Source organism: Plecotus auritus (genome assembly GCF_963455305.1).
Source record: "Plecotus auritus genome assembly, chromosome: 6".
NCBI lineage: Eukaryota > Metazoa > Chordata > Mammalia > Chiroptera > Vespertilionidae > Plecotus > Plecotus auritus.
The window spans coordinates 88,304,696-88,332,658 of NC_137773.1; the positions used below are offsets into that span (position 1 = coordinate 88,304,696).

At 38.5% G+C, this 27,963-nt stretch overlaps 1 protein-coding gene and 2 long non-coding RNA genes across 5 annotated transcripts in view; all 3 read right to left on the bottom strand.

The window, feature by feature from the left end:
* Positions 1-27,963, bottom strand: part of LOC308251435 — a 99,493-nt gene that overhangs the window by 37,135 nt on the left and 34,395 nt on the right. The gene's annotated exons all lie outside the window — the stretch shown is intronic.
* Positions 351-9,145, bottom strand: LOC308251436. The gene is made up of 2 exons (XR_013960924.1): positions 7,503-9,145; positions 351-602 (listed from the first exon to the last, which is right to left on the bottom strand). It is a non-coding gene; the product is annotated as an uncharacterized lncRNA (long non-coding RNA).
* Positions 9,298-27,634, bottom strand: ZNF699 (zinc finger protein 699). 3 transcript variants are annotated; one of them, XM_080674787.1, is made up of 6 exons: positions 27,209-27,634; positions 23,981-24,062; positions 22,429-22,555; positions 18,526-18,636; positions 17,934-18,117; positions 9,298-17,579 (listed from the first exon to the last, which is right to left on the bottom strand). In XM_080674787.1, exons 2-6 carry the CDS (start codon positions 24,026-24,028, stop codon positions 16,124-16,126), a joined length of 1,926 nt encoding a protein of 641 aa, XP_080530913.1. In that variant the 5' UTR covers positions 24,029-24,062; positions 27,209-27,634; the 3' UTR covers positions 9,298-16,123. The 3 variants fall into 3 exon arrangements, with proteins under 3 accessions (XP_080530913.1, XP_080530912.1, XP_080530914.1); XM_080674786.1 differs by having other exon boundaries at positions 9,298-17,582; XM_080674788.1 differs by having other exon boundaries at positions 9,298-17,582; positions 23,977-24,062; positions 27,209-27,249.

Genomic DNA, 27,963 nt, shown 5'->3' on the forward strand with positions numbered 1-27,963 from the left:
GGACAACCCCCCAGTGCATGAATTTCATGCACCGGGCCTCTAGTGTATATAATAACAATGTGCCATATGTTTTTACTCAAAGATACAAGCACTCTCATATTTTATTGACTGGATTTTCTCCTTCCTTTTAACATTCCTTCCATAACATAGAGAGCCCATATGATATGGATGGTTGAAAAGATAGTGCTTGCCTAAAAGATGCCATTAACTATGAAAAATTCAAGAGCTGTTATTATGCTGAAGGGTGAAATATGGAACACTGTCCCCTAAGATCAGAAACAAGGCAAAGATGTTTATTTTCATCATATCTATACATCACTATAAAGCAATGAGGCAAGAAAAATAAAAGATAAAGTTTAGAATTTTTTATTGTTATTGACAGGATTGTACACACAGAAAATCTAAAATAAGCCATAAATACTTGAATAAATAATTAAATTTATAAATGTCACAGGATAAAAGATCAATGTACAAAAAGCAATTGCAATTCTATGTGCTAGCCTGAAAAACAAAAAAAGAAAATAAAAATATTTACAAGGCAAAACATACTACATACCTAGAAGTAAATTAAATAAATGTATTCAATACCTCTTCAATTAAAACTACAAAACAGATCCACAACTGCGGCACCCACGGAACAGCTGCGAGCCCCAGAACAACGCTCCCCAATTGGCGCAAACACACGGGTTCAGAGGAGCTCTACACTCCACCACGGAAAGGTCAGATTTCGCCTAGGATAAGGTGAGGTCTCTGGTCCCAGCGCGAGAGAGGAACGCGCGTTTTGCGGGAGCTGGAGGACCAGGGAAGTCTGTGCCTAGAAAAATCCGTGGCTGTTGGGGCTGGCGTGATCTGTGAATGTGGAAGGGGGTCCTCAGAGCTGCTAACAGAAGGGCTCACTAAAAAGAAACCCATTTTTATCTGAAGTGCAGGGACACCCTAAGAATTTCAGGGGTGTGCTAGACTTACGCGCAGCCACGGAGTGTGCACACTTGGGCTTTTTTCTCTTGAAATTCTTGCTTCTGATTACTAAGCCCAATTCATAGGTTCACCCAGTTGGGGACACCCTGGGAGACTGCAGGGGAAAGTTGTTTTTCTGGAACCTGGGGATCGGAGCGGGGAGTGACCATCCGAGAGCCAGCTCTGAGGCAGCCTACTCCCACAAACCGGTAGTGAGTGCCACAGGGAAAGAAGGCTCTAACACTCCCTAGAGAGGCCATAGATAAACCCGGAAGTCAATCCATGAACACTGCCACCCAGGGGCTGAATCACAAATTGACTCTTGTGTAATCAAAAATAAAGGAATACGAATTAAGACACACCGCCTGCTTAAAATCAGGACTGGCTTACATCACTGAAGAGCAGTGGAACGCAGGGAACTGCAATACTGTCCGGACTGAGAAACAGGCGTGCCAAACAGAACAACAGAGGAAGTGAATGACCTTCACTACTCCACATTTTATTTTTATTTTTTATTTTTTTATTTTCATTTTTTGCATCTTTTACTCAAGAAACTAATTTTTTTCTCACTTGATTTTACCTTTTTAATTATTACATTTTTATTTTCAATCCGTATTATTACTACTGCTATTTTATCTTTTTTTTTTTTTAAGTGTCATTTTATTTTCTCTTCATTTTGTTTTGGGATTAATGTTCTACATTCTATTTTTATCTTTCCTTTAGCATCATTTTACTCTATCTCAAATCTACCTTTATGCCATCACTCTCTTCCTCACTTTTCCCTTTTCAGTGTCCTGTTTATCTTACCCCTTTCCTACTTTAGATTTTCCCTATTCTTTCTGTTTACCCCCTTTTAAAATTTCACCCTACCTATATATCTAATCTCCAATCCCCTGCTCCAAGTCCATACACACCTCTCTCTTCGCTGTCTTAACTATCCAAAAATTGTTCTTCTCTCTGTCCTTTTGTTGTTGTTCGCTTGAATGTAGATTATATCGATTTTTTATGCTTTTTTGTGAGATTGTTTTGCTTATTCTTCTTTTGTTTATTTTTTTGTTTGTTTAGTGCTTCTGTTTTCCCTTGCCTCACTCAATATTAGTTGGTGTTGTAGTTTGTATTAATCCCCAGGTACTTGTTGCTGGCATTTGCTGGGATAAGTGATTGTTCTATTGGAGTTTTATCCCCAATATATATAGTCTGTTTCCCTTTCTCTCTTAGTCGCTTTCTTGTCTCTCTTACTTTTTTTTCTTCTTTTTTTCCCTTTTCCCAATTTCATTTTGACACCCCCTTTTTTTATTCTTCTTCTTTCTTTCTTTTTCCTCTTCTTCTTTCTCTACTATCCCCTGATTTGCCTTTCTCTGGTGGTCACCTTTATTGGAGGTTGTTAATATCGTGAATACATTTCTGTTCAGTGCCTTGTGTGTGGTACCTGGTAGTGCTGTATTTTGTGCCTTTAAATCGACGCAGGAGAGAGAGAACTACATAACCAGACACCCAGAGAAGAGAGACCATGGGGAGACAAAGACACAGCCCGCATATGAAAGAAAAGCAGGCATCACCAGAAAAGGAAGTAAACGAAATGGAAGCAAGCAACCTTCCAGAAAAAGAATTCAGAGAAATGGTCATAAGATGGCTGAAAAGAATGGAAGACAAATTCGACAATATGAGCAAGAACCAAGAGGAAATGAAGAAGAACCAAGAAGAAATGAAAAATGACATCGCTGCTGTAAAGAACTCAATAGAAAGCATCAAGAGTAGACTAGAAGAAGCAGAGGACCGCATCAGTGAGCTAGAAGACAAGATGGGAAAAAATACCCAAGTAGAGCAACTTCTAGAAAAAAAAATTAAAAGGCAGGAGGAGAGCCTAAGGGAACTTTGGGACAACACGAAACAAAACAACATCCACATAATAGGGGTTCCAGAAGGAAAGGAAGCTGAGCAAGGAATAGAAAACCTATTTGAAGAAATAATGACAGAAAATTTCCCTGATATAGAGAAGAAAAAACCCACACAAATCCAAGAAGCTCACAGAGTCCCAAGCAAAATGAACCCCAAAAGACCGACGCCAAGGCACATTATAATTAAATTGGCAAACACCAACGACAAAGTAAGAAACTTAAAAGCGGCCAGAGAGAGACAGAAAGTTACATACAAAGGAACCCCCATCAGACTAGCAACTGATTTCTCAACAGAAACTCATCAGGCCAGAAGGGAATGGAATGAAATATACAAAGTCATGCAAAGGAAGGGTCTGAATCCAAGAATACTGTACCCAGCAAGGCTATCAATCAAAATTGAAGGTGAAATCAGGAGCTTCACAGACAAAAAAGGACTAAGGGAATTTATTACCACCAAACGAGCAATGCAAGAAATGCTAAAGGGTCTGCTGTAAAAAAAAAAAAAAAAAGAAAGAAATAGGAAGCGAAGAAGGAACACAGGTGTAAAGAATAGGAATGGTGACAAATAAGTACCTATCAATAATAACTTTAAATGTAAACGGATTAAATGCCCCAATCAAAAGACATAGGGTAATGGATTGGATAAGAAAACATGACCCATATATCTGCTGTCTACAAGAAACCCACCTCAGAAAAAAAGACGCACACAGACTGAGGGTGAAGGGATGGAAAAAGGTTTTCCAGGCAAATGGAACTGAAAAAAAAGCTGGGGTAGCAATACTTATATCTGACAAATTAGATCTCAAACTGAAGGACATAACAAGAGATAAGGAAGGCCACTTCATAATACTAAAGGGAGCAATCCAACAAGAAGAAATAACTCTGGTAAACATATATGCACCCAATACAGGAGCACCCAAATACATAAAAAAACTCCTGGAGGATATCAAGGGAGAGATTGACAGCAATACAATCATAGTAGGAGACTTTAATACCCCACTATCACCATTGGACAAATCCTCTAAACAAAAAATCAGCAAAGAAACATCAATCCTTAATGACTCACTAGACCAGATGGAATTAATTGACATCTTCAGAACATTTCACCCCAAAGCCACAGAATATACATTCTTCTCAAGTGCACATGGGTCATTTTCAAAGATAGACCATATGTTGGGACATAGGCAAAGTCTCTTCAAATTCAAGAAGATAGAAATCATATCAAGCATCTTCTCAGACCACAGTGGCATAAAACTGGAAATCAACTACAATAAAAACAACCCAAAGAAATCAAACACATGGAGACTAAACAGCATGCTATTAAACCATGACTGGGTTACCAGAGAGATCAAAGAAGAAATAAAAAACATCATGACAACAAATGACAATGAAAACACTACAATCCAAAATCTATGGGACACAGCGAAAGCAGTCTTGAGAGGGAAGTTCATAGCTCTACAAGCCTACTGCAAAAAACAAGAAACAGGGGTAATAAATTACCTAACCCAACAACTCAAAGAGTTAGAAAAAGAGCAACAAGAAAAGCCCAGTGTAAGCAGAAGGAAGGAAATAATAAAGATCAGAGCACAGATAAACGACATAGAGACCAAACAATACAAAAGATCAACAAAACCAAGAGCTGGTTCTTTGAAAGGATAAACAAGATTGATGAACCTCTAGCCAGGCTCACCAAGAAGCAAAGAGAGAGGACCCAAATAAACAAAATCAGAAATGAAAGAGGTGAAATAACAACAGATCCCGTCGAAATACAAAGGATTGTTAAAAAAATACTACGAACGACTCTATTCCAACAAACTGGACAACCTGGAGGAAATGGACATATTCCTAGAAAAATATAACCTTCCAAAACTCAATCAGGAAGAATCTAAACAGCTCAATATGCCAGTAACTATGGAAGAAATTGAAGCAGTCATCAAAGAGCTTCCGGCAAACAAAAGCCCGGGGCCAGACGGCTTCACAGGAGAGTTTTACCAAACATTCAAGGAAGAACTAAAACCTATCCTCCTCAGACTATTCCAAAAAATTCAAGAGGAAGGAACACTTCCAAGCTCCTTCTATGAAGCCAGCATCACACTAATACCAAAACCAGATAAAGACAACACAATGAAAGAGAATTACAGGCCAATATCCCTCATGAATGTAGATGCCAAAATCCTCAACAAAATTCTAGCAAATCGGATCCAGCAGTACATCAGAAAGATCATACACCATGACCAAGTAGGGTTTATCCCAGGAATGCAAGGATGGTTCAATATCCGAAAATCAATAAATGTGATACATCACATAAACAAATTGAAAGATAAAAATCACATAGTCATATCAATTGATGCAGAAAAAGCATTTGACAAAATCCAACACCCTTTCTTGATAAAAACTCTCAACAAGGTGGGAATAGAAGGATCATACCTCAACATAATAAAAGCTATATATGATAAACCCACAGCTAACATCATACTCAATGGGCAAAAACTAAAACCATTTCCCCTAAGAACAGGAACAAGACAAGGATGCCCACTCTCACCACTCCTGTTTGACATAGTACTGGAAGTATTAGCCATTGCAATGAGACAAGAAGAAGAAATAAAAGGCATCCAAATTGGAAAAGAAGAAGTAAAGATGTCCTTATTTGCAGATGACATGATATTGTACATAAAAGACCCGAAAGACTCTATCAAAAAACTAACAGACTTAATAAATGAATTCGGCAATGTAGCAGGATACAAAATTAACGCCAAGAAATCTATGGCATTTCTATACACCAACAGTGAACTTACAGAAAGAGAGACTAAAAAAGCAATCCCATTTTCCATCGCACCAAAAAAATTAAGATACTTAGGAATAAACCTAACCAAGGAGGTAAAAGACCTATATGCGGAAAACTACAGGACACTGAAAAAAGAGATAGAGGAAGATGTAAACAGATGGAAGAACATACCATGTTCATGGATTGGTAGAATCAACATCATCAAAATGTCCATACTACCCAAAGCAATCTATAGATTCAATGCACTCCCCATTAAAATACCAACAGCATATTTCACAGACCTAGAAAGAACTCTCCAAAAATTCATCTGGAATAAAAAAAGACCCCGAATAGCCACAGCAATCCTGAGAAAGAAGAATAAAGTAGGAGGGATCTCAATACCAGATTTCAAGCTGTATTACAAAGCCACTGTCCTCAAAACAGCCTGGTACTGGCACAAGAACAGACATATAGATCAATGGAATAGAATAGAGAATCCAGATATCGACCCAAACCAATATGCGCAATTAATATTTGACAAAGGAGGCATGAGCATACAACGGAGTCAAGACAGTCTCTTCAATAAATGGTGTTGGGAAAATTGGACAGATACATGCAAAAAAATGAAACTAGATCACCAACTTACACCATACACAAAAATAAACTCAAAATGGATACAGGACTTAAATATAAGACGGGAAACCATAAAAATACTAGAGGAATCCTCAGGCAGCAAAATCTCAGACATATGCCAAAAGAACTTTTTCAGTGATACTGCCCCTAGGGCAATGGAAGCCAAAGAGAAAATAAACAAATGGGACTACATCAAAATAAAAAGCTTTTGCACAGCAAAAGAAACCATCAACAAAACAACAAGAAACCCCACTGTATGGGAGAACATATTTGCAAATGGTATCACTGATAAAGGTTTAATTTCCAACATCTACAGGCAGCTTATACAACTTAATAAAAGGAAGATAAATGATCCAATAAAAAAATGGGCAACGGACCTAAATAGAATCTTTTCGAAAGAAGACAGAAGGAAGGCCAAGAGACACATGAAAACATGCTCAAAGTCACTTATTATCCGAGAGATGCAAATCAAAACGACAATGCGATACCATCTCGCACCTGTCAGAATGGCTATCATCAACAAATCAACAAACGACAAGTGTTGGCGAGGATGCGGAGAAAAAGGAACCCTCGTGCACTGCTGGTGGGAATGCAGACTGGTGCAGCCACTGTGGAGAACAGTATGGAGTTTCCTCAAAAAACTGAAAATGGAACTCCCATTTGACCCAGTAATCCCACTCCTAGGAATATATCCTAAGAAACCAGAAACACCAATCAGAAAGGATATATGCACCCCTATGTTCATAGCAGCACAATTTACAATAGCTAAGATTTGGAAACAGCCTAGGTGCCCGTCAGCAGATGACTGGATCAGAAAACTATGGTACATCTACACAATGGAATACTATGCTGCCATAAAAAAGAAGGAATTACTACCATTTGTAGACACCTGGATGGAATTAGAGAACATTATGCTAAGTGAAATAAGCCAGTCAATGAAAGAAAAATACCACATGATCTCACTCATTTAGGGATAATGAAAAACATTATAAACTGATGAACCAAAAGATAGTTACAGAGGCGGTAAAGCATCAAACAGAGTGTCTAATTACAGCGGTAAGGTTAGGGAGAGGTGGGGGAAATAAGAGATCAACTGAAGGACTTGTATGCATGCATATAAGAGTAACCAACGGATACAAAACATTGGGGGGTGAGGGCAGGTATGGGAGTGGGGTGGGGGGGGCAATGGTAAGATATGTACACATATAATACCTTAATAAAAAATTTGAAGAAAAAATAATAAATAAAACTACAAAACACAGTTAAAAGAATTTAAAGAAAAAATTTAAAGAATTGACCAGGTAAATGGAAAATTATATTACATTTATCATTTGGAAGACTTAATATTATAAAGCTGTACATTTCATTCAGGTTATTCCATAAAATCATTCAGGTTATTCTATAAAATCAATTCAATTCCAAGCATGGTTCCAGTTTTATTTTAAAATTGATAAGGAGATTCTAAAATTAATATAGAAACAAATGATGACTAGAGAAGGCAAATATAGACTCTACTCTGGTTTCTGGATGAGTGTAGGAGCCAGTCTAAACAAATTGGAGTTTTACATTCCATTGGATAACAGTGGGCAAGTGAGCCAATAAGCTTCAATTATAGTAATCATATTGAAATTGTTCCAAATGACTATCACTCTCTTCTCCCTGAGAATCCAACCTGGAAAGAAAGTAGCTTGAATCTTCTGGGGCCCACTATAAAGAGAGATAGCCTGCCAAGAAAAATAGTGAATACAGCAAGATGTACAGCAAGATACTGAAACAGAATTCATCCAGATAATTCTTTTAGCCCCAGGATCTAGCCATGCCTGAAACCAGTAATACCCAAGGACTTTCCAGTAATCAAACCAATCCCTTTATAGCTAACAAATATGAAAAGAGTGAAGACACAAGCCAGAGACTATGAAAAGTTTCCTGCAATATATGTATATGTAATATACATATTATAACATATATATATATAATATATGGCATGTATATGTATGTAACTATAGAGATAGACACACATACAATAAAGGACAAGTAACCAGAAAGAAACCCTTCAAATAAAAAAAAAAAATGGGTAAATGCTTCAACAGATGCCCTCATTAAAGATATCCAAAAAGCCAATAAGCACATAAAAAAGTATTCAGTATCATTACATGTCAAGTAAATATAAATTACAACCAAAACAAAAACCAGCACCCATTTATGATAAAAATCCTCAGCAAAGTGGCAACAGAGGAACTATACTTCAACATAGTAAAGGCCATAATATGAAAAACCTACAGCCATCATACTCAGTGGGCAAAATCTAAAAGCATTTCCCTTAAGATCAGGAACAAGACAGGGATGTCTGCTTTTACCACTCTTATTCAACATAGTATTGGAAGTCCTAGAGTCTAGGACCTAGACACAACGATCAGACAAGAAGACATCCAAATTGGAAAGGAGGAATTAAAACTGTCATTATTCGCAGATGACATTATAGTGTACATAGAAAACCTTAAAGATTCCAACAAAAAACTACCAGATCTAATAAATCAGCAGTTCTCAACCTATAGGTTGCGACCTCTTTGGGGGTCGAACAACCCTTTCACAGGGGTCACCTAAGACCATCAGAAAACACATATTTTTGATGGTCTTAGGAACTGAGAAACCTCTCCTCTATCCGTCTCCAGGCGGGTCCGCCCACATGCAGATATGCCCACATATGAGTACCCGGCGTGATGACATCATCACGCCAACCCCATCACATACACCCCATACAAATACAGGTGTATGTGACAGGGTTGGCACCATAATGTACTTATGCGGACCAGTCACACACGTGTAGAGAGCAGCTACTGTGTAGAGAGCAGCTACTGTGTAGAAAGCAGCTGCTGTGTTGAAAGCAGCTACTCTGTTAAAAGCAGCTACTGTGTGGAAAGCAGCAGTATTGGAGGTAAAATGTCACTTCATGAATTATAATTACTGGGTAAATGTAAAATCATGTACTGTAAAATCATCAACTACTGGAAAAAAAAATCTGTACCATGGGAACTTAATCTGGATGCTGATCGATCTTTTTATATTCACCTGTGGTTGATGTGAATACTGCCCCCTTGTGATAGTAACAGGTATGTAAAAAACAACACGGAGCATGGTAAATCATAGGAAACTTTAATGAACTGTATTGACTGAACTATGCCATGTATCATCTTTTGAATTATTAAAGCTATTGTTATATATTATTTTCATTAGCAAACCATCCCATGACAATGGATCATGTAGAGAACATTAAGAAAATATAGTGAGGATTTTTTACAGTATGGTTTTACCTCAATAATTACAGCAGGAATTGAGAATCCACAATGTGTTATTTGTTGTGAAGTTCTATCAGCTGAATCTATGAAGCCGAACAAACTAAAACACCATTTTGATAGCAAGCATCTGAGCTTTGCTGGCAAGGATACCAACTATTTTAGAAGCAAAGCTGATGGACTCAAGAAAGCCAGACTTGACACTGGTGGCAAGTACCAGAAACAAAATGTAGCAGCTGTTGAAGCTTCATATTTGGTGGCACTCAGAATCACCAGAACTATGAAAGCTCACACCATTGCTGAGGATTTACTGTTGCCAGCGGCCAAAGACATTGTTCGAGTTATGATCAGAGACGAATTTGTTATGAAATTGAGTGCAATTTCCTTATCTAACGACACTGTCCACAGAAGAATAGATGACATGTCTGCTGATATTCTTGATCAGGTAATCCAGGAAATTAAATCTGCTTCACTTCCAATATTTAGTATCCAGCTTGATGAATCTACAGTTGTTGCAAACTGTTCAGTTACTGGTTTACGTGACTTGATGGCGACTTTAAAGATGAGTTTCTTTTTTGCAAACCTCTTGAAACGACAACTACTGCACATGATGTATTTGACTCAGTCGGTTCATTTCTGAAAGAGCATAAGATCTCTTGGGAAAAGGTTTGTGGTGTTTGCCCAGATGGTGCTTCAGCTATGCTAGGATGTCGATCTGGATTTCAATGTTTGGTACTGAATGAGTCACCAACAGTCATCAGAACTCACTGTATGATTCATCGGCAAATATTAGCAACGAAGACACTGCCACAAGAGTTACAAGAAGTAATGAAAAGCGTCATAAGTTCTGTCAATTTTGTAAAGGCAAGCACTTTAAACAGTCAACTGTTTTCGCAACTGTGCAATGAGTTGGATGCGCCAAACAATGCTCTGCTATTTCACACTGAAGTGAGATGGTTGTCGAGAGGAAAAGTTTTAAAACGTGTTTTTGAGCTTCATGATGAACTCAAAACGTTTTTTAATCAGAAAGCAAGACCACAGTTCGAAGCACTTTTCAGCGATAAAAGTGAATTGCAGAAAATAGCTTACTTGGTTGCCATCTTTGCCATCTTGAATGAGTTAAATTTATCACTGCAAGGACCAAATGCAACATGCCTCTATTTGTCTGAAAAGATCCGATTATTGCAAATGAAACTTCAGCTTTGGCAAAAAAAAATTGGATAAAAATAAAATTTACATGTTGCCTACCTTATCTACTTTCTTTGAGGAACATGACATTGAACCAGACAAAAGGATTACGATGATAATTTCTATAAAAGAACACTTGCACATCCTTGCAGACGAAATTTCATTGTACTTTCCAAATCTACCTGACACCCCATTTGCACTTGCCAGAAGCCCATTCACAGTCAAAGTTGAAGATGTTCCTGAGACAGCACAAGAGGAGTTCATTGAACTTATTAACAGTGATGCACTGAGAACTGATTTCTCTACAGTGCCAGTTACAAAAGTCTGGATCAAGTGTTTGCAGTCATATCCTGTTCTGTCTGAGACTGTGTTGCGTCTTCTTCTTCCATTTCCAACAACATATCTTTGTGAAACAGGGTTTTCCAGCTTGTTGGTTATCAAGTCTAAATACAGAAGTAGACTTGTTGTGGAAGATGATCTTTATTGTGCTCTTGCAAAGACTGCCCCAAGAATTTCTGATCTGGTGAGAAAGAAGCAATCTCAACCTTCGCACTGATGTTGGCTTTTTACACATAGTGTCGCAAAATGTAGCAATGTAGTTTACTGTTGTTATATTAAGACTGTTAACCAGGCTACACCATGATTCAAAACAAAATTTCATTTATTTGTAATTAGAAATAAATATTTCACAATATATAATTACATATTGTTTTTGTGATTAATCACTATGCTTTATGTTCAATTTGTAACAATGAAAATACATCCTGCATTTCAGATATTTACATTACGATTCATAACAGTAGCAAAATTACAGTTATGAAGTAGCAACAAAAATAATTTTATGGTTGGGGGTCACCACAACATGAGGAACTGTATTAAAGGGTCATGACATTAAGAAGGTTGAGAATCACTGTAATAAATGAATGCAGCAAAGGAGCAGGATACAAAATTAATATTCAGAAATTGGTAGCATTTTTATTTTATTTTAATCTTCACCAAATGATTTATTGATTTTAGAGAGAGAGGAATGGGAGAAAGAGAAATATCGATGTGAGAGAAACATTGATCAGTTGCCTACCATATGTGCCCAAAAGGGGGATTGAACCCACAACCTAGGCATGTGCCCTGACCAGGAATTGAACACATACCTTTTGGTGTATGGGACAATGCTCCAACCAACTGAGCCACCTGGCCAGGGTTCAGTAGCCTTTTTATACAACTAGAGGCCAGATGCATGAAAATTTGTGCAAGAGTAGGCCTTCCTTCCCCCGGCTGCTGGCACCGGCTTCCCTGCGGCACCTGAAAACCAGGAGGCTTCCCTGCAGCCGCCAACAGGCAACCAGAACCCGGATTCACTCCAGCCCCAGCTTCATCTAGAAGGACATCCGGAATGATGTCCTTTTATTATTATAGGTAATGAACTATCAGAATAAGAAACTAAGAAAACCCATTTTATATTGCAACAAAAACCATAAAGTACCCAGAAATAAACTTACCAAGGAGAAAAAACACACCTATACATGGACTGAAAGAAAAACATCATTAAAATGTCCATACTACCAAAGAAATCTGTAGATTCAATGCAATTATTATTAAAATACCAACGCATATTTCACAGACCTAGAACAAATATTTCAAAACTTTACATGGAACCAAAAAAGGCCCCAAATAGCATCAGCATTCTTAAGAAAAAATAAAGCTGGAGGGATCACAACACCAGATATTAAACTATACTATAAGGTCACTGTCATCAAAACAGCCTGGTACTGGCACAAGAACAGGCATACAGATCAATAGAACAGAACAGAGCCCAGAAATCAACCCACATCTCTATGGTTAATTCATATTTGACAAGGGAGGCAAGAACATACAATGGAGTAAAGACAGTCTCTTCCATAAATGGTGCTGGGAAAATTGGACAGGTATATGTAAAAAAAATGAAACTAGACTACCAACTTATACCATATACAAGAATAAATTCAAAGTGGATAGAAAACTTAAGAGTCACAAAACCATAAAAATCCTAGAAGAACATAGGCACTAAAATCTCAGACACCTCATATAGCAGTATTTTCTCCTATACATCTCCTAGGACAAGAGAAACAAAGGAACATATAAACAAATGGGACTACATCAAACTAAAAAGCTTCAGCACAGCAAAAGAAACTATCAACAAAACGAAAAGGGAATCCACTGTATGGTAGAACATATTTGCCAATAATACATCTGATAAAGGGTTAATTTCCTATATCTATAAAGAACTTATACAACTCAACACCAAGAAGACAAACAATAAGATTAAAAAGTGGGCAAAGAACCTGAATGTACACTTCTCCAGAGGATATACAAATGACCAATAGACATATGAAAAATGCTCATTGGCCCTAATCCTCAGAGAGAAGCAAATTAAAAATACAATGAGGTATTACCTCACACCAGCCAGAATGGCTGCCATCGATAAATCAACAAACAACTAGTTCTGATGAGGATGTGGAGAAAAGGAAAACCTGATAAACTGCTGGTGGGAATGCAGACTGGTACAGCCACTGTGGAAAACAGTATAGTTTCCTCAAAAAATTACAAATAGAACTGCCTTTTGACCCAGTGATCCCACTTCTGGAAATATATCCTAAGAATTTCAAAACACCAAGCAGAAAGGATATATGCACCCCTATGTTCACAGCAGTGTTATTTACAATAGCCAAGATCTGGACAGTGCCCATCAGGAGTGGATAAAAAAAACTGTGGTATCCCTGACCAATTTGGCTCAGCTGATTGGACATCAACTCATGCACCAAAGGGTTGCCAGTTTGATTCCTGGTCAGGACACATGCCCAGGTTGTGGGCACCATCCTTGATGGCAAAGGGAGAGATGGGGGGGGGAGACATGTGCAGGAGGCAGTTGATCAATGTTTCTCTCTCACATTGATGTTTCTTTCTCTTTTTCCCTCTGCCTTCCTCTCTCTAAAAATCAATTTTTAAAAATCTTTTCTTAAAAAGCTGTTACTTTTACACAATGGAATACTATGTAGCTGTAAAAAAGAGAAAACTCTTACCTTTTGCAATAGCATGGATTGACCTGGAGATTATTATGCTAAGTGAAATAAGCCAGAGAGAAAGACAAATACCACATGACCTCACTTATATGTGGAATCTAATGAACAAAATAAACTGGTGAACAAAATAGAACCAGAGGCGTAGATACATGGAAAAAACTGACAGCTGTCAGAGGGAACAGGAAGGGGGGACTGAATGAGAGAACATATGTGCGTAACCCATGGACACAGACAACAGTGTGGTAATGGCCAGAGGAAGGGGTGGGGGCTGGATGGAAGTGGGTAAATGGGGGTAGGCGGGGGGTGGGGGGGTGAAGGACATCTGTAATATTGTCAACAATTTTTAAAAGAAAGAAAAAAATATTACCACAACTTCCACTCAACTGCTAAAATTAGGAAGTGCTTGCCAGATATTTGGAACAATTAGAATTTTCATGCATTGATTTTATAATTATAGGTGGAATAAACATATTTGAAAAAGCAGAATACCTACCAAACTAAACATGAAGTTTACCCTTTGATTTACTAATCTTATTTTCACGTGCAAAGCATTTACCAAGAGAAATAAGTGTAAGTCTGCCAAAACAACAATTAGAAGGCAAAGAGACATTATGTTGAGAAAAGCCAAACACATAACTGTACATATTGTATTTTAACATATATATAAAGATCAAGGACAAGCAATCCTAATAAATTGTAATAAAAGTCAAAATTGTGGTTGCTCTTCTTGTTTTGAGACCACAATCAACTTACATAAATGTATCTTTCCCTTTGGGCAGAGTGACATAATGGGACTGGACTACAGAGATAACAGTGCTGCTCCAAACTGGGGCCAACTCTATAGAAACAGTTGATGTGCCAGAGGACAGTAATAAATCAGCAAAATGATAAAGCTAAAACTTGCCCCAAAATCTAAGACGCTGTATACGGCCATGATAGAGAAACTTACAGAGATGTTCATGGAACTGCTGCTTGTTAGGTAACTTAAGCACTCACTATTCCATTTGAACCAATATTGGTTGGTAAGACCAATAATTAGGAAAATGACTGGAAATTAGAGCCCACAGGCACCTATGCATCTGTCTCCCTGTCTCATGGTCCCACTAAACTAAAAATAAGGGATTCTATCCTCTGCCTTCTAATTCTCAAACAAACTATTTTAGACAACTATAACCTGGAAATGCATAAGGAAGTGATTCTGGGAAATGAAGTCCCAGCCTGCCCAAATTAACACACAGAAGCCAGCCCAACCAGCTTTGCTTCGAGCTTTCTTGTCACAGGATTTTTTTACTCTGAAAACATTGGGTCCAATTCCCAGCCATGAGCAAGGACAAAGAACAAAATACAGAAACTACATATCAGATGAGACACTTCTTTCAAGACCTTCACACTTACTAATTTCTGCTGAAATTACTTATTAGTCGGAAAAGGCTTTGAGTAGTAAAAACTGATAATTTCACAAGCAGTAGTTTCTTATTAAAAGGGGGGAAAATATTGAGGAGGCAATTCCCAGAATCTGTTGTACTAGATCAAAATGAAATTACCAATTACAAAAGAAAATTTTAAGAGAAATTGCAAATACAAGAGTCCATACCATAATCACTGCACACTTAGAGAACGAGAGTTTATTAGAAACTAATTTTTAAAAAAAGGACCAATGTTGTCTGCATGTGAAAAAATACACTTCAAGACTTAGTAATGCAAATAACATTTACATCTGAACCAAAATAAAAGCAACTCAGAATAAAACATATTAGAGCTAAAAGGTATTGGAGGGAAATTTATTACCCTAAATATTCATATCAGAAAATTAAAACCAGAACCCTGGCCAGGTAGCTCAGCTGGTTAGACCACTGTCCTGAAACCTCAAGGTTGTGGGTTCAATCCCCAGTCAGGGTACCTACAAGAATCAATTAATGGATACATAAATAAATAGAACAACAAATTGATCTTTCTCTCTCAAATCCATATTTATCTGTTCCTTCCTCTCTCTAAAATCAATAAATAAATTTAAACATTTTTTTTAAATTAAGTAACTAAAAACCAGAAATCAGTGAGCCAACATTCCACTTTAAGGGTAAGACACTGATCTTTGCTTCTAGTATGAATTTTCTTATAGACTTATTTCTTATGAATTTTGAACAATAAAATGTGATATTCATGAAGGCATTACCACATGGTTTACAAAAGGTTTCACTCAGCTGTAAATTCTCAAGTCTTCATAAAGATGAGCAACAATTTCCTTTCTTAGTTAGAGGATGTCTCCACAGTGTGAGATCTCATATGTTTCCTAAGATTTGAAAAGCTTTGCAGACATTCCCATACTGCTTACATTTATATGTTTTCTCTAGTGTGAGTTTTTACATGTCTTCGAAAGTAGGCAGGGCAGACAAAGGCTTTCCCACATTCCTTACATTCATATGGTTTCTCTCCAGTGTGGCTTCTTACATGTCTTCGAAAGGATGAGGGACAACTGAAGGCTTTCCCACATTCCAGACACTCAAACGGTTTCTCTCCAGTGTGCATTCTGGCATGTACAGTTAGGTATGAAGAATGACGAAAGGTTTTCCCACATTCCTTACATTCATAGGGTTTCTCCCCAGTGTGCGTTCTCATATGAATCCTCAGAGCTGAAGGATAAATAAAGGCTTTTCCACATTTCTTACATTCATAAGGTTTCTCTCCAGTGTGAGTTCTTACATGTACTGTAAGGTGGGAGGAACTAATAAAGGCTTTCCCACATTCCTTACATTCATAAGGCTTCTCTCCACTGTGAGTTCTCAAGTGTTCATTGAGGGATGAGGAACGACTAAAGGCCTTCCCACATTCCTTACATTCGTATTGTATCTTTCCAATGTGATCTCTCACGTGTGCTCTAAAGGATGAGGGACAACTAAAGGCTTTTCCACATTCCTTACATTCATACGGTTTCTCTCTACTTTGATTTTTCACATGTGTATTAAGGGAAGTTAGAAGATAGAAGGCTTTTCCACATTCCAGACATTCATAGGGTTTCTCTCCAGTATGTTTTCTCATATGGATACTTAAGGAGGAGGGACAATTATAGGCCTTCCCACATTCCTTACATTTATATGGTTTCTCTCCTGTATGTGTTCTGACATGTACAGTGAGTTTTGAGGACTCACTGAAGGCCTTTCCACACTCTTTACATTCGTAAGGCTTCTCTCCAGTATGAATTCTTATATGTATTATAAGGTGAGAGGAAGAACTAAAGGCCTTCCCACATTCCTTACATTCATATGGCTTATCTCCACTATGAATTCTTTTGTGTTTGGAGAGTGAGGAGGAGCAACTAAAGGCCTTCCCACATTCCTTACATTCATAAGGCTTATCTCCACTATGGATTCTTTTGTGTTCTGTGAGGGATGAAGAACAGCTAAAGTGTTTTCCACATTCCTCACATTCATAGTTTCTCTTTCCCGTGTGAATCTTCATATGTGCCCTAAAGAATGAAGAACAGCCAAAGGCTTTGGTACACTCCTTACATTCATAGGGTTTCTCTTCTCTTGGAGTTTTCATATGCTTCTTGAAACAAGCGAGAAAATGGAAAGCTTTCCCACATTCCTTACACTGATAGGGTTTGCTTCCAGTGTGAGAGCCGATGTGATTCTTAAGGGATAAATGATCCGTGAAGACCCTTTTACATTCATGGCATTCATAGGATTTTATCTCAGTAGTTCTTTTGGGCATATTAAGATTTGAAATTTGGCTGAACGTTTGTCCACATTGATTTTCTTCGTTATGTTCATAGATGTCCTCCACCATATTACTTCTTTCAAAAATAAAAAGCACATTATTAGTAATAAATACATTTTTACCATTTTCAGTAACTATGAATGTTTTTGCCCTGTCAAGTTATAAGCTGAAAGTTCTCACAAAGGGCTCTACAATAGCCAATATTTATCACTGAATTTTTATTAATAGGATTTTTCTCATAATTGCTTACAACTGTCAAACATTGAAGATCTGTCTCATTTGGGGGGGGGGGGGGCGGAATATCTTGTGAAAATTCTTTATGAAATCACAATTTTTGACCAAGTTTTATGTACATGTTTTTTAAATTTCATGACATTTTAAGATTCTCTTCTGAGGTATCACTTTCTTTTATATGAATGGCACTCACCTCAAATGTTTCTTGGGGTTTTTGTTCTTATAATCAATGCAATGGCATTCCCAGTTTTTGTATAAAATGGATGACCAGGAATCATGCTGTTTGAATCTTTCTATTCTCTGTTGATTGGATGCTTTTTCTCCAAAAATATCTTGTGAAGTGACTGATTCATTACTTTTAAGTTGAGTCTCCAAACCTGAAACAAAAGGTAAAGGTACCTATGAGCAAAGGGCTTTGGCACTATGGCTATTTCAAGACTTTGATACTATGGCTGTTTCAAGACTTTGGTAATAAGCACAAGGGTCAATATGGTAAGCAACTGACTAAAAAATAATTCCATGAAGATTGAGACTGATGGTAACATGAATAGAGTATTATTAGGAAAATAAAACAAAAAGGAACTGGATAAAATGTACATGACCAAATACTAACTTACAAAGAGAAATGTCTTTTCCAAAAACAAAAAAAGTGTGAGAGGACTAATAAAATGTCATAACAATAATCAATGGTGTCTGTGGAAAATCTGCCTCTCAGACAAAAGTTTCATTTTGCTTTTATTTTATGTTTCCAAATGTAATATCCCCCAACCAGGACAATTTCTCACAAGAATTCTTGCCTTCCTGGTGCTCCCCATGAATAGTTCCTCTCTTTGATATCTCCAGGTCCTCCTCTTGTTTCCACTGGAAGATCAGACAGGGTGTATGTAGTGGATAGCCTGTTAATGCAGAAAGGCATATCACATGAAAGAAAACAATGAGGAACCATAAACATTTCCATTAGACAAGGCAAAACTTCAGTCTTCTGATACTATAAAGATGGGGCAAGAGTGAATTTAATTACAACAAAATGTTTGTCCAAAGAATTTTTAAGGGGAGGTGGAGTTGTGACATAGCCTCTGATGTCTAGAACTGATCTGACTTTCATACCTAATCCTCAGTATTACTAGAAGTTGGTCTGCTACTTACAATCAGGACATTTTGTTCTCCTGCTGAACACAAATAATCTCACAGAATACCAATCTTAGACAAGGTTACTCTGACACCATTGTAAAATGAAATAAGACCATTTCTAAATTTAGTCTAAGGACAGGCAAAAATTTAGTCTAAGGACAGGCACTATGCCACCCACAAAATACCCAATAATAGAATTTTCCCCACTTTCTATTAGCATCCAATCTACCCAAGTGAGTTCAATCCAAGTGGGTTAAACAGTGTTCACCAGCCCTGGCCGGTGTGGCTCAGCAGTTGGAGCATCGGCCCACACACCAAAGGGTCATGGGTTCAATTCCTGTTCAAAAGCATGTACCTGGGTTTCAGATTCACACCCCACCCCATATGGGAGGCAACCAGTCAATGTGTCTCTCTTACATTCTCTCTCTCTCTCTCTCTCTCTCTGCTTCCCCCCCTTCTTTCCATCCTTCTACTCTCTCTGAAAAAAAGCAATGAAAAAAATATCCTCATGTGAAAATTAACCGAAAAAAATTTATTTTTAATCCATGTCTAAATAGATTAATGAAACAGAATAGAGTTCAGAAATAGGCCCATAAAAATAGTCAACTGATTTTTTAAAAAAGGAGCAAAGGCAATACAATGGAGAAAAAATAGTCCTTTTAACAAAGACTAGAACTAGATATTAACATCCAAAAAATGAATCCAGACACAAACCTTATACTCTTCACAGAAATTGATTACAGACCTAAATTTAAAATGTAAAACTATAAAACTCTTAAAAGATAATAGGAGAAAAATTTAGATGACCTAGGGCTTGGCAATGACTTGCTAGATACAACACCAAAGGCATCATCTACAAAAGGAAGAATTGATAAGGGCATATGCTCAGGTTACAGGCTCAGTCTCCACTAGGGGGTGTACAGGAGGCAGCAGATCAATGATTCTCTCTCATCATTGATGTTTCTATTTCTCTCTCTCCCTCTTCCTTACTCTCTGAAATCAATAAAAATATCTTCTTTTAAAAATAGTTTAAAAAAAAAAAAAAAGCAATGAGATACCACCATACATCTATGAGAATGGCCAAAATCTGAAACACTGACAACACCAAATGCTGGTTAGGATGTGGAACATCAGAATTCTCATTTATTGCTGGTGGGAATGCAATATGGTGCAGCCACCTTGGAAGACAGGCTGGGTTTTTTTTTTATAAAACTAAACATAACATTCCCACAGATCAGACAATCCTGCTTTTTTGAATTTACCCAAATAAGTTGAAAACATGTCCCAACAAAACTTGCACACACATTTACAGAAGCTTTATTCATAATTGCCAAAAGTTAGAAGCAGTAAAGATGCCCTTCTGTAGGTGAATGGATAAATAGATGCTGGTACACCAAGACAATGGAATATTATATTCAGTGCTAAGAAGAAATGAACTGTCAAGACATAAAAGAATTTTAAATGCATGTTACTAACTGAAAAAAGCCAATGTGAAAAGGCTACATACACGTATACCATATAATTCCAAATACATGACATTCTCGAAAAGAGAAAACTATAGACATAGTAAAAACATCCATACTTGCCCGGGGTTAAAAGGGAAGAAGGGATGAATCGACCGGGCAAAGAGGATTTAGGACAGTAAAACTACTCTGTATGATATTATGACAGTGGGTATGTCATCATATATTTGTCCAAACCATAGAAGGTACAACACCAAGAGTGAAGCCTGATGTAAACTATGGACTCACGTGATGAGGATATGTCAATGCAGGTTCATCAATTGTATCAAATAACCCACTCTGATGGGGGATAGTGGTAGCAGGGAAGGCTGTGCATGTGTAAGAGTAAAGGGGTATATGGGAAATCGCTATATCTTCTGTTCAATTTTGCTGTGAACCTAAAACTGCTCTAAAAATAAATAAATGTTTGTGGGTGTGTTTTGTTTTTTTTAATTCGTGTGCAGAACCTCAGAATGCTTCCTTATTTGGAAATAGGGTCATTGCAGATATAATCACGTTAAGCTGAAGTTATACTGGAGTAGGGTGGGCCCTAAATCCAATAACTAGTGTCCTTATACAGAGGGAGAGACTTAGAGACAGAGAGAAGACGGAGGCAGAGATCAGAGCAATGTATCTGCAAGTCAAGAATACCAAGGATTTATTTCTGGCCACCACCAAAAGCCAGGAAGAGATAGGCAGGATTTTTTCCAAAGAGCTTTCAGAAGGGGCAAGGCCCTGCTGACACCTTGATTTTGGACCTCCAGATTCAGAAACGTGAAAGAATAGGTTTCTTTTGTTTTTAGTCATACAGTTTGTAGTATTTTGTTACAAAAGGCCCAGTAAACTAATACAGCCTGCTTGCATAGACCCCTCCCCAAATCACTCAACCAAAGTTTAAATCCTATAATATGTACTTTCTAATACCCTCTTACTATGACATCCCACAGCTCCCTATGTCATGTGTTCTCCCTTGAAGCACTGAGTAACTAACCCAACTTGTTTAACGTTAGGTATGTTGCCGGTGGTCTTTTAGAAAAGGGCATTGATGGCAGCAAATTCTCAAAAGGTCCCAAACCATAAACCTCCCTGGGTCCCTAAGAGACCCCTCAAATCTATGCCATATATATATATATCTATATATATATACAGGTATATATATATAGATATATATATATATAATACATATGTATATTATATATATATGGCATAGATTTGTGTGTATATATATGGCACATATATATGTGTATATATATATATAATATATATATACACATATATATGTGTATATATATTATATATGTATATGTATATATACATATGCATATATATTATATATACACACATATATATGTGTATATATATACACACATATATACATATATATACACACATATACATATATACACACACATATACATATATATATATATAAAATTGATTTCAGATAGGAAGGGAGAGGGAGAGAGAGATAGAAACATCAATGATGAGAGAGAATCATTAATTGGTTGCCTCCTGCACTCCCCCCACTGGGCATGTGCCTTTGACTGGAATCAAACCCAGGACCTTTAGTCCACAGACCAACGCTCTATCCACTGAGCCAAACCAGTTAGATATGCCCACACTTTCAACCACAATAAAAAGTCAGTTCAGCACACAGATGTTTATTTTCATGGTGAAGCCCCTAGACCAGTGGTCGGCAAACTCATTAGTCAACAGAGCCAAATATCAACAGTACAACGATTGAAATTTCTTTTGAGAGCCGAAAACCAACTTCTGCGCATGGGCCACAAAGTTTCAATCGCACTGTACATGCGCGCCCGCACATGGTATTTTGTGGAAGAGCCACACTCAAGGGGCCAAAGAGCCGTATATGGCTCACGAGCCGCAGTTTGCCGACCACTGCCCTAGACTACAGGTTCCTTGGGGTCAGTGACCATATCTACCTTATTCACCAATGAATTCCAATTCTTTAGCCCAAATCCTAGCGTAAGGAATAAGGTTGAGTTGTTAGATTTATTTTCTAAACAACAAATAAAGGAATGCTGCTATTCTTACCTAGCGAGGCCAGGTTCCGGAAGTTCTCCAGCATCACCTCTCTGTAGAGGCTCCTCTGAGCACAATCCAGCAACGCCCACTCCTCCTGGCTGAAGTCCACAGCAACATCCTCAAAGACCACTGAGTCCTGAAAAATCCCACATATTCTGATCAGAAAGGTATCAACTCCCCAAATGTGTTCAGGAGGATGGATGATGCTGACAATACAGGGGAAAGGAACTGAGAATCCAGTCATGGGAAGTTCTAAAGATTTTATGGTCTCCTAACATCAACCCCTGGACTCAGCCATCAGATCTTTCTCCCCACACATCCTTCCTGACTGATCAAATCCTATCTCCCAGACTGAGTGAAACTTCTAAAACACTCAATTTATCTCCCCATGGTTCATTGGTAAACAATTCCAATCTTATAATGATCCAGAACAGTCCAGGGCATATAGCAAAAATGAGATAACTGGTCTAAAAATTAAATACAGCAGGTCCTCAAATGACTTCATTTTGTTATAATGATGAGGAGATTCTGTGAGAACTTAACTCATCTATATCAATCTATGGTGAAACTGTTTTCCGTATCCGTTGTTTTGCTTTAAGTCGCAGAACCTACCAACAATGTTAAGTGAGAAACAATTTCACCTGCTTCCTTCTCTCCCACTATAGCCATGGTCGGCAAACTGCGGCTTGCGAGCCACATGCGGCTCTTTGGCCCCTTGAGTGTGGCTCTTCCACAAAATACCACGGCCTGGGCGAGTCTATTTTGAAGAAGTGGCGTTAGAAGAAGTGGCGTTAGAAGAAGTTTAAAAAATTTGGCTCTCAAAAGAAATTTCAATCGTCGTACTGTTGATATTTGGCTCTGTTGACTAAGTTTGCCGACCACTGCACTATAGCAATCAGCACAACATGAAACGAAGGGTCAAATCTGGATGAGGTTTTTTTTTTTAATATATTTTATTGATTTTTTACAGAGAGGAAGGGAGAGGGATAGATAGTTAGAAACATCGATGAGAGAGAAACATCAATTCAGCTGCCTCCTGCACACCCCCCACTGGGGATGTGCCTGCAACCAAGGTACATGCCCTTGACCGGAATCGAACCTGGGACCCTTGAGTCCGCAGGCCGACGCTCTATCCACTGAGCCAAACTGCTTAGGGCTGGATGAGGTTTTAATGAATAAAAACACACTGAGAGAAAGGGAGCTTTCCTTTATTTTCATAAACCTGAGAGGCCGAGAAGCCCGCAGACAGCACAACATTTCAACCCAGGCCCCCAGCTGGCCATATTTTCTTAGACTCTAGGCTGGGGCTAAATCTAGCCTACCACCTGTTTGTGTAAGTAAAGTTTTATTGGAACACAATCAAACATGTTTATATCATGTCTATGGCTGCTATCACACTACAGTGACAGAGTTGAGTGCCAACAGAAACTCAGGTCTTCAAAGCCTAACATACTATGTGGCCCAACAAAGAAACAGGTTGCTGATCCCTGTTCTAAACAATCAGACCGATGAACTGGTGAAATAGGAATATTCTTTTGGAGAATTATTAGCTCTTACCTACCTGTGTCATGTTTTTCTGTGACTCAGCAGCTCTTCTTTCTTCATCCATTCATGAAGAAAGGCAGACTATTAAGAAGTTATAGCTGAGGCAAGAGAAAAAAGACATCACAATTTAGATCTCCCCACAATTTGCACACTCATGAGCTTGGATGCTGCAGCACATTATGAGTTACCATTCCACCCAAAACACACACACACACACACAATACTCACACATGTACATGCATACACCCAAGACACCCAAGCAAGCACACGCTGATCTTGTAAGAAAGTGGAGCAACGTTACCTTGTGTAGAGCTAGAAACTATGCTCTAGTTCTTGTTGGCCTTTTTTTTTTTTTAAAAAAAAAAAAGGTTAATAGTCCCATTTTACAAGTAAGTTAACTGAACTCTAAAAACCTAGCTAATACTAAAATCAATTTGCCCATGATAATGAAAAGCATAAAAAGTTCCAGGCAATACCTTCAACCTTAAGAATATCCTAAGAATATACACTCTGTCTCAAATTCCAAGAAAGCACAGACTAATATACCAGACTTCTGGGTGCTCTGTTCCCAATATTCCTTACTTCTGCACCCCTTGGCAAGCTAACAGGCATTACTGCTCAACCCCTGATCACTGGACCTTCCCCCCAGGGGCTGCAGGATCCCTGAAACCTGATTTATGAGAGAATCAACTAACTAAATTCCACACACAGGAAGCAGAGAAGACAACCATGCTCTAATCCTCATGCTAAATGCTGCCTGTACGGAAGCAGAAAATAATACTTAAGTGAAGTGAGGAATGTGTGTCATCTCTGATAGTAATATCTACAGTGCTGTTGCACAAATTTCAAATAATGAAAACACAACTGTTTCTTCCACTGCAGTGGATCACATATGTATTTTAAAGCCAATAAAAACTGAATAGTCAACCACAGATTTTACTATAATATGTTCCATGTGAGCAACCATGATGTGAGAATGACTTTGCAAAGAGATGCCCACATCTTTGCAAAGAAATTATTTATATTTCATAGAAACTCTGAAAATCAGATATTACAACTAATTTATAGCTGAGGAATCTTAGAGTCAATTAACCACTCAATGTTACCCAATTAGAAAGCTGCTCTCTCGGGGTGTGTATGCAGGTCTATTTATCTCAAGTCCAAATGGCCAATGAGTATATTTCTGAACGTATACCTTACATCCTAGTTGTTAGTGAGGCCCTTATTCCCTAACATTATCAGGGTCTGGCCTGGAACCCTGTTGGATACACTGTGCAGAGTAGACAAATGAAGTAGTCTATTCAAAGGTTTTATCTTTGAGCTCCTTCTCTTGACTAAGACCTATGTCTTGAGCAAGGATGCTTCTCTTAAGGCCCCAAGTGCCTGCTCCTTCATTGCATATTTATTTATGTAATATTTCCCCTGATCCTATTACATGCAGTCACAGGAGATGCAGCACTGAACAAAACAGAAAAATACTGAAGCGCATGGACTTCATAATTTTTTTAAGGGAGGGCAGTAAATTAACAAAATGTCAAGTGGTGGTATATGCTATATAAAAATGCAGTGCATTGTAGGGATAAGGAGATGCACACATACTTATCTTAGGGCCATGGTCGGCAAACTGCAGCTCACGAGCCACATGCGGCTCTTTGGCCCCTTGAGTGTGGCTCTTCCACAAAATACCACGGCATGGGCAAGTCTATTTTGAAGAAGTGGCGTTAGAAGAAGTTTAAGTTTAAAAAATATGGCTCTCAAAAGAAATTTCAGTCGTTGTACTGTTGATATTTGGCTCTGTTGACTAATGAGTTTGCCGACCACTTAGGGAGTCAAGGCTACTATATGGCAGGATAGAAGCAGAATATTAAAATAACTGTTTCAGATAACAATGGAAATCCATAGCTGGTGTGGTATATATATTTATATAGTTATAAATACCATCAATTCCCAGAGAAGGAAAAATCAGTATCAATAGGCTAACTACTGACTTAAAAGGTTGGGAAAAGAATAGCGTAAAGGGTTAGAAAGAAAAGTGAAAACGAGGCATAATTAATGATACTTAAAAAAACTAATAAACAGAATCAGAAAAGGTAGCAATCTGTCCTTTGAAAACTAATGAAGTTGACAAACCCATGGCAATTCTAAAAACAACAGGGCACAGATAAAGGAAGTTATGAATGACTCACAATTACAGATGTTACCAGGGAGATTATAACAAAACAAAACAAAAACTAAGGGAAGAGATATGAAAACGTACAGGTAATGAATAAATTTTGAGAGAGAGAAATACAATTTTCTAGTAATTATTTAAAATAAATACAGAACTTGATTATATCCAATCATTAAAGAAAACAATCTCCAATTTAAAACATACCCACATAAGAAATAAAAGTTACAAATTGTTTTACCAACAGGCTCACCAAATAAGTAAATATTCAAAATTCCATGGGGGGGGGGGGACTATTTTCTCCAGTATTTCCAAGACCAGAAAAATACAACTTAAAAAAAAAAAAGATATCATACACATTAGTGCAAATAACATATTAGTATAGTCAATAAATGAAAAATAAAGATATTAATCACAAACCAAGTTCGTTTCATCCTAAGAATAAAATGTGGATGAAAATGGAATCATCAATTAATAGAATTCACCACATTAACAGAAAAGATCATACACAGTTTGATTTACTAGATACAAACTAGTGATTGATCTATATTAATGTTCATTGGTGATAACAATTTAACCCACCAGAACTAGAAGGGAACGAGTTTTACTAGGAAAAAAATCCACAAATACCTACAGTAAACATCCTACTTAAGGGTAGAATAATTCCCTCTGGGATCAGAAATGGGGAAAGGATACAAATTCCATGCTATTTTACATTGAACTGGATGAAGGTCCTGGCAGTACAATAAAGTGAAAAAGAAATACAAGGTTCAAGGGGGGTGGGGGAGGCTGAAACTGACAGTTGAACACACTTTGTGTGTGAAATTCAAAAACAGTCTACAGATGATTGAAATGTATAGCTGCATTCGGCGCGGAGGATTATAAGGGTGTTTAATAATCAGTTCACTTTTATGCACCTGAATATAATGTAGCTGTGCTCGCTTCGGCAGCACATACATTAAATATAAGGTAGCAAACGGATGCCATCGGCAGGGTAAAATTAAGGTTTAATACTCTCTCTTGCACTAGGAGGGAAGAGGTGGGGACGTAGTTGAGGCAAATGTCAGCCGTGCTCACCGAACAAGCCGCCGAAATCCACAGACCAGCGCAGAGACGACGAGGTGAGGCTCTCGTCCCGTGACCCGAATGGCAGGGATGCTTTTCCTTTTTGGAAAGAGAGCAAAGGACGCTTTTGGAGGAGAATTAAAGAAGAAGGTGATTCTCCAACCTACTTTGCTCTCACTCCGACTGCTGGACCCAGCCCAGAGTTCCCGATACAGTGAGTCAGGGACGCGCAACCAGCCGCGAGCGGGGCGGACCAGGCTCCGGAAAAGGCGCGGCGATGGGAGGCCCGGGCGGCGGGTCCTGGCGGCAGCCACCCTGTGATCGCTGGCCTCCCCAAGGCCGAGCTCTCCGCTTCCGACGCTGGGGACCTGGGGGAGGCCGCGGAGGCTGAGGTGAAAATTGACCCCCGCCGCCTGGAGGATGCGGGGAGACAAGGCCGGCAGCTCGCGCACGCGCAAAAGCAAGCATTAGCTTCCGGATTTTGCGCTGCACCCAGCAAAGGAGGCGGGGGCTCAGGAGCTGGGAAATGGGGGTACAAAAGGCGGAGGGACAGGGAGGGGTGGGGAGCGGGGCGGTGATGCTTCCAGCTTCGAGTGGCGAACTGCCAATTTCCTCCCAGAAGAGACACGGTTGGGTCCTGGGACCGGATCAGCGCGGGAGTTGGGGTTGGATGTCGGTGGGGCGGGACCAGGTCCGTGGGGCGAGACCCGGTCAGTGGGGCGGGCTTAGTTGAATATTCAGAGAGGCGGGGCTTACGGTGGGGCCAG